The 8,292-nt window shown below is 43.4% G+C and overlaps 1 protein-coding gene across 2 annotated transcripts in view; it reads right to left on the bottom strand.

Moving 5' to 3' along the window:
• Nucleotides 1–324: 324 nt before the first annotated feature.
• Nucleotides 325–8,292, bottom strand: part of fz2 (frizzled 2) — a 187,170-nt gene continuing 179,202 nt past the window's right edge. For both annotated transcript variants that reach the window (XM_073091744.1, XM_073091743.1), the window contains 2 exons: nt 2,044–2,235; nt 325–1,803 (listed from right to left, as the gene is read on the bottom strand). In XM_073091744.1, the coding sequence (XP_072947845.1) occupies nt 349–1,803; nt 2,044–2,208 (1,620 nt within the window). In that variant the 5' untranslated portion in view covers nt 2,209–2,235 and the 3' untranslated portion in view covers nt 325–348. The remainder of the gene's footprint in view (nt 1,804–2,043; nt 2,236–8,292) is intronic.

Raw genomic sequence — 8,292 nt, 5'->3', positions numbered from 1 at the left:
GGGGGATCTCGCACTTCAGTCGAGGCGGCACACCATTTTAAATATGTCGCGGTCATAGAATTTTGGTGTCACACTAATGTAGGGATTTAGCGGAATATGTCACATTTAAACTTTCCATACGGATCGTGGAATCGGAGTCACATAAAAAACTTTTTGAGTTCAGAAACGTAAGGTTCGATCGGTGTGCGGCGCGCACTACACGGGCCCGTAGTCCGACAGGGGCTGCGCCGAGCGCGCCACCGACGGCGCGGAGGGCGCGGAGGGCGCGGTGGGCGGTGCGGGCGGCGCGGGCAGCGGGGCGGGCGGTGGCGCGGGCGGCGGCGCGGGGGGCGGCGCCGCGGCCGCGCGTCACACGCCGCCCTTCACGAGCGCGCGGTGCGCGTGCGGCGCCGCCCGCCCGCCGCGCCACACGCGCCGCCACGAGTCCAGCGTCTTGCCGGACCAGATCCACACGCCGGACGTGATGCCCACGGCCAGCGCCATGAAGTACTTGAGCATGAGCGCCGAGTAGAGCGGGCGGTCGCCGCACGCCGCGCCGCACGCCACGCGCCGCAGCCACGCCTCGCGCCCGCCCGCCTCGTACGCCAGGCAGCCGATCACCACGCCGGCGGGCACCGCGTACAGCACGCTGAACACGCCGATGCGGATCATCAGCTTCTCGAGCTTGTCCGCCTTGGAGCCGGCGCCGACGCCGCCCTGCCGCTTGATCACCGAGCGGATGCGGAACAGCGACACGAAGCCGGCGAGGAGGAAGGTGGCGCCGAGCGCGAAGTACACGACGAGCGGCGCGAGCACGTACTTCTTGAGGTTCTCCGGCGACGAGTTGCCCACGTAGCACACGCCCGCCACGGGGTCCCCGTCGACGGCGCCCGCGAGCAGCACGGCCACGGTCTTCGCGGCGGGGATCAGCCACGCGGCCAGGTGGTAGTACTGCGCGTGGCCGGCGATCGCCTCGTTGCCCCACTTGAGCCCGGCCGCCAGGAACCACGCGAACGACAGCACCACCCACCAGATCGAGGACGACATGCCGAAGAAGTAGACGAGGATGAAGACGAGCGTGCACGCGCTGGGCCCGTTAGCGGAGGTCTTGAGCAGCGAGCCGTCGCAGGCGACCTCCTCGTGGCCGATGGCGAGGCGCGCCAGGTAGCCGAGCGCCACCATGAAGTAGCACGCCGACAGGTAGACGATGGGGCGCTCCGGGTACTTGAAGCGCTGCGAGTCGATGAGGAAGGTGGTGAGCGTCATGAGCGTGGAGGCGGCGCAGAGGCCGCTCCAGAGCGCGACCCACACGGCGGCGAACTCCTTCTCCTCGCGCGTGAAGAACGGGCCGCGGCACGGCAGCGCGCAGGCGGGCACGCCCGCGACGGCGCTGGCGTTGGCGAGCGCGCGCACGCCCACCAGCGGCGGCCGGCACGCGCACGCGCACTCCTCGCCGCCCGCCTCGCCCGGGCTCGCAGCCGGGCCGCTTTCGCAGTTTTTTGGATCCTTGCAGTTGTTCTTGTAGGGCCTCCGCGGGGGCGGGCGCGGCGGCTCGGGCTCCTGGGCGCGGTCGTTCTCCTCCATGCACAGGTGGTCGGGGTCGCCCTGGCGGGGCAGCTTCTCGCAGGCCATGCGCTCGGGCCACTGGAAGCCGTACTTCTGCATGAGCGGCGCGCAGCCGGCTCGCGCGCGCTCGCACACGCTGCGGCACGCCGGCAGCGGCATCGCGTAGTCCTCGATGCAGATGGGCGTGTACACCGAGCATAGGAAGAATTTCAGGTCAGCAGCGCATTTGATCTCGACGAGGGGCCAATACTGATGCACCTGCAATACACAAAGTTATCATGTGAGATACATTGTAATTTATATGAACAAATTACAAACGTTGACAACTTTAATCGAACCAATAAATTGCAATAAAAATGTGTTTTAATATGGTTTCATCTTCATTATCACTTATCACCCAATTATAACAGTTTTTGAAACGCGTGTATGTAGAAAATAAGTGTTTATCAATTACTAATATAGAAAAGTGAGTGAGTTAGTTAGTTAGTCATAAGTTACCTCTAATCCGGCCTCCTCTTGCGTGTCATGGTCGAGCGCGTTGGGAAAGGAGGTGAGGTTGTACCCGATGCCGCGGCACATGGGGATGGTGATCTCCTCGCAGCGCGGCTGCAGCGCCGCGGCCGCCGCCAGCGCCGCCGCCGCCAGCGCCAGCGCCGCCCACATCTTGAGCTCGGTCTACGCTAGCCGCATCTGTAAACAACAAATTTAAATATTAAGTAACAATATAATCACCAAACTTTGTTGACATTTCAATGTCTCGATTTAATACATTTAATTATATAGTAGATGGGCCGTATACGGGATGGTAGTGTAACTTTGAGTAAAAATAATAAGCAAACTTGGCTTATACACTATCGTGTGTCTCGATTGTGTGTACCTTGTGTGTGTATAGTGTGTATATTGGTCGTCATAATATTACAAAGTATCCTATCCCATTAATCTTACATTGTTTTTATGCAAGTTAAATGTGGTTACGGTGAGGTTCTCATGTTACATTTTGTAGAGTAGTGGTTTTCAACCTGTTATTCCCCCTGAAGGGTTGCAATCTTTATGAGGGAGTCGCGAAGATATCTTACTAAAATGTAATTAAATGACGTTAAATGTGTTCAACAGGTACGTCATAACAATAGTAAAAATCTTTAATTGTTAATAATTGTATCAATAGGACATACAGATATTTTTTAAATAACTGTTGACCACATCATTTTCATTCATATTATTAAACTTTTGTTCGGAACACTCATAGCGTAAAACACCACTTTAAAATCAGTTAAAGTAATCCCTGCTGACTACCGTTCGTGGGGACACTTCTCGGTACAATTCAGCCGCCTTACTGTTAAGGAATAAAGGTTAAATTTGTACAATCGTTATTAAAGCTATAGATAGCTGTTAACACCTGATAAGCCGATATTGATAGGAAGTGTTGGGAATACCCACGTGACACCCGAGGATTGAACGGCGAATGCTAATGGATTTTTAATGGTGTGACTATATATACGTGGTGCGTACAGAAATACGTATGTGGAGAAAGTGGTTTGTGACAGACATCATAGCCTATGTATGGTACATTAATAGACAAGTTTCCGTTCGCCGTGCTGTGCGCGTTTTATGAATTATCCTAAGTGCAACTCATTTTTTTAAATTGCGTTTCTTTTAATTTTAATTGCCTATATCATATGTTATAATAATTATTTGTGCACATATTGTACAGCTGAAAAAAAATCAACACTCATTATATATAAATTAAGTTCCTGTAAATCATCTTACGTTATTTCTTTTTTTAAAGACTTTCTACGACGGGTTAAAAGTCTCTTCAGACAATTTAAAAATGCGAACTACTATTCTTCGGAAAATCCCTATTCCGACTTGCTAGTCGGAAATAAGCTAGTTGCTACTAGCTCCCATATCAGTGGCCGCGGCTAATCACCGTGCTATATTTACCGTGCCCGAAATAAGTAAAATATTTAACTTAAACTGAACTAATTTCATCTTCTGTGACGAAGCGACCACCTTCTATTAGTGTTTCAACGATTTTGTCTTCACTTTAAATAAAAAACCTTTAAAAATACAATATAAAAATATGAAGTAAAATATATTTTTTGGGCAAATAGTAGACTATGACACTCTGTTATATAAGTGTTGCTGGGTTCGAATCCTGGCCAGGCACATATCTAAATGACGATGATTTAGATGTCTGTTCAGAATCTGGGTGTTTGAGTGGTCGTGTCTATTACTTTTACGTGAATTTCCGGTCAAAATCCGTCCAATCGTATGTAGTATTTGCGAGCCTCGTACATGATAATAAAGGTTATGTAAGGAAAACCTAATAAACCTAATTCGATAGAGGCAATTCCGAGCAGCCGGCGGGGCGAGCCTAAACCGACGGCCGACGTTATTTATTCCCACAACTAGGGGAAATTAGCTCGCTCTGGGAACAACATGCAAATAAAATACGTACGCGCATGACCCGTTACTAGTATGCACAAAATATACATACTAAATTAATTAGTGAATTGTGTAAGGTTCTATTTAGTTGATTGTGTTATTTCAACGTTATACATACTGTGAAAACTAATAAAATAGTTGAAAACCCTGCATTGGAAAGATAATTCTGACCATAAAATATTAAAGTGTATTTTATTCGTAAAAAAGATATAGCGGGTAAAGCATAATGAAGATGGACGAACAGTAAGGGGGTAGTAAGATATACCTAACAAAGGAATTATTACTAATTATTTTTATGTTCACGTGTATTTGTACCATGGTAATACTGGGTGGTCCCAAATAAATACGGGGAAGATCTGAACAAATTGGTACAACACTAATAAGGCAACAAGATCCGAACTGTTATCATGAGAAACTCTCGTCCGAACGTATTTTTGAGAGACAAGGTGTTAAGTTACCCCGCTGCGGTTGGTCGCCTGTATATACGTGTATCTAGGGATCGTATAGCTATATCAGGATACATTGCAATAAAAAATAAAAAAGCGTAATATTTCGTGCAATCAAGTATTGACGAGTCAGGTGTTCGGTATCACACCGAACAGTTATATGATATTATCTAATTATATAAATGATTTTTATTTAATTTTTTACTCAGGTTCTGTTTAATTTCATAGACAAATTCAAATATCGAAATTGAAATGTATGGCAATTATGTAACTGGAAAATGGCAATTATTTATCTAACAATTTCGGTGTACTACATTGATAAATAAATAATTATTATTGGTACAAACACAATTAATTACTAAATCACTACATTTTCTTAGTATTGCATTAGATAATCGTAAGTTTATTATTAATTAATTAAGATTTGGCTGGCTTAATAGACATTAAAATCATTGGAATTGCTTTTTACATAAAACAAAATACCTATTTCTATTATACAATTCGTTTCATTTATAAAGAGATCTACTACCTAGGTGAAGTAGTAGTTAGGAGTAGTAGTATACTAATATTATAAAGACGAAAACTTTGTTTGTTTCATTGTAATGAATAGGCTGAAAAACTACTGGACCGATTTTAAAAATTATTTCACCATTTGAAAGCTACATTATCCACGAGTAACATAGGCTATATTTTATACGAAATATGTTTGATAAATAGATTTTGAGGCGGTACAAAGTTTGCCGGGTCAGCTAGTGTATAATAAATAGCATTTTCTAGCACTTCTCGAATTTTTGTTCGTTTTTTTGTGTCTCAAATCTCATCAAGCATAACTAGTAAACTGAATTCAATGAATTAACAATATATTCAGAGTATATAAAGTTATAAATGTAATGTAGCGTTAGGTTTCCGATCAACAATAAAGAACACGTTCAATGCAGGGCGATGCAGTTCAATAGCGATACCTGTCGCTGCAGCAGCGGCTTGCATAAACAACGCATTTAATCGCAAAACTGCCCGCCATCGCCTTTCTATGCTACGAAATAAGGCAGCACGTTCGCAGGAAAAAGCTAGGGTCATACTGTTAGCAATTTATTCACTTATTTATGGCGCGTAACACCAGTGTAAGTTAGCGTGGTCTGGTTTAAAAGTGTGATAAATGGGAAATACTTAAATGAGGCGTTCTTAGCATCCTCAGGGGGTAGCAACGTATCTGTAGCCGCTTTCAAGTAGGCTCCTATCTGGGATAGATTATACGTATCCATGAACGGCAATGGCCGCTTACCATCTGGACTGCGTGCCCGTTTTCTACGTATATTACATACATAAGTACGAATGTTAAATTACGGACAGACACATAAATATTATTTATTTATCCAAATAGTTTGTTGGCAACAGAAAAAGTATTAGGCTTGTAAAGATTGATAACATGGCCCAATGCTACATGTAACACTTGATAACACCGATATCTAGCAGTGATATACTTAAGAAAATATTTGTTCCCTTATGTTGGATTAAAAGTTAAGTCTTATCTGCGAACATGAGTAGATAGTGTCACGATAGCAAATAACTGTACAATTTTGGCAAAAATACGGTGTAATTTAACTGAAAACTTGTTTTTAAAAGTAGGTACACATTCGATAAATATTTGCACAAGTCATAAGTCAAAATGATAACTAAATTGTTTTTCTTGCTTTATACCCCTATATGCTGTAAACGTATGATATGATAGATGATATAATTAATGCAATGTTTACGTTAAGTGAAATCACTGCTAATTATTCATTAATTGCGTAATGCCAAAATGGTTTATTAAATTTCGGTAATTACTAATTATGGGCTGTTTATATTCAAACAATACAGTATGTCATCGATTGTACCCATAATTATTTTCGAAAACAAAATCTAGGAGGCAAGTAATGGATTAAATCTAGAAAATTATTCACTAAAACGAAGCAGTCAGTAGTATAGTGGTTAAGAAACTTGGCCTCTCGATGTGGAGGGTGGAGGGGTGAAAGGCAAATCCCAGGCACGCACCTCTGATTTTTCAAAGTTATCTGCGTATTAATTATCACTTGCTAACGGCGAAGGGAAACATCGTGAGGAAACCTGCATAAGGGAGAGATTTAGGCGAAAAAAAAGACCTCAAAGGTATGTGAAGTCTACCAATTCGCACGTGGCTAGCGCGGTGGACTATGGCCGAATCCTTCTCATTATGAGAGGACACCTGTGCCCAACAGTGGGACAGTAATGGCTAACTGATGAAAACAAATTGACTAGCTACGGTATTGGCTTTTGCCTAGCAGAGGACTTATGATGGATGGAAAAGGATCATAATAGGATAACACTTTGCAATGATATGCGTGACCATTTTAGACCCGTACAAAGAAGTGCAAGTTCTACTGCTATAAGACCATAAGATCGCAGTCTAGCTTAAAAGGTGTAGCACCTTGCGAACAATGAAAATTGATTTATTTATTCCATTCCGTTGCTCCGTTGTTTCCCTGAAGCCGTCTAAGTCGCGAACACTGCAGCTGGACGCCAACGTTTACAATCGCACGTTTATTCCGGTTCACTGGAAATAGTTATAGGTCCGCTGGAGCGGTTCTTATTGCCCGAACGTGTCGCCCGGCGCGCCACGCCGTTCCACCATTCCACATTAGCCACGTTCGCGGAATATGTGATTGAGTTATTGCAAACTGTTTCAGCTTCGAGCTAGTTGTTCATTGAGTAATAGCCGGAATTGTGACGCTAAACGAGCTGTGCTGACAGTTGTTTTGAAATGGATGGTGAAGGAAAGGGTAGTTAGTTAGTGGTAGAATTCTGTGAGTTGACTCCGGCGATAGTACCAACACTTTAGATTTACAGCAACATTGTTCGTTTAATTGCGGAAATGTGAGCTTATGCACCTCTACCTCATTTGTGACTGATTTAGTCTGGAGTTACAATGACGGCAGTGATCATTTAACAGTAGATAGCGCATGAGTGCATCGTTGGCTACTACTTGTGGTGGTACTAGGACACTTGGAGCTATCAAAATTTCACAAACGAAGTAAAGAAAATTATTGCATGCATATAAATATAAATATCTCTTTAATGTCGCCAACTTTTGGGTTAAGTGATGCAGAACTTTTTGTAATATGATTCGGGAGTTTGGTGTCTAATAATTGTTTAGGTCAATGGTCCGGGTGTGATCCGATCGTCACGTCACAATGAATTTTTGACAGCAGAAGTCATGGACTATAAATATGGACATATAAAAATATTTTTAAACATACAGCTATTTATTCATAAAGTCTATTCCGTATATCAATGACATACGAGTATAAGAAATATATTAGGAAAATAATAGCAAACGAAATTTAATATAGTTTCTGGAGTATTAAAAAACACTTTTAATTTGGACGACTAGAAGGAGAGAACACGTACGGTGATTTTGATTTTTAAAAAATAAATTCAATTTGTAACTAATCGAATAACGGCACTTTGTTGCAAATAAAATAAACGACGTCCGACGAGTTTAGTTTTTAGGAGGCATGTGCTTCAAACCATCCTGACAATTTTTCTTTACAAAGATTGAAGTATCAAATAAGCATGCAGACATCTGTAAATAAACAGAACGAGGATTCTGTATAGAGTACAACAGAACAAGGTGTTTAAAGCTAGTGATTAGCTTAAGGAGTGGTCACGCTCCTGAGGACTAGGCTGGACGCTTCGTGCACTTACGTCAGCCGGCATTCTCAGATTCTCATAATGTTACCAAAAATACTTTTTTAACTAATAGGCCAATAATAAGTTATGAGTTCCTGGAAAAAATAACAATATTCGCACGCTAATTATTGGCATGATCTTTGTATCG

Source organism: Epargyreus clarus, unplaced genomic scaffold (genome assembly GCF_041222505.1).
Source record: "Epargyreus clarus isolate Ecla_fem2 unplaced genomic scaffold, WU_Ecla_fem_2.2 ptg000034l, whole genome shotgun sequence".
Classification (NCBI taxonomy): Eukaryota; Metazoa; Arthropoda; class Insecta; order Lepidoptera; family Hesperiidae; genus Epargyreus; species Epargyreus clarus.
The sequence above is the reverse complement of the archived record's forward strand: the minus strand, read 5'-3'. Positions and strand labels throughout refer to the sequence as shown.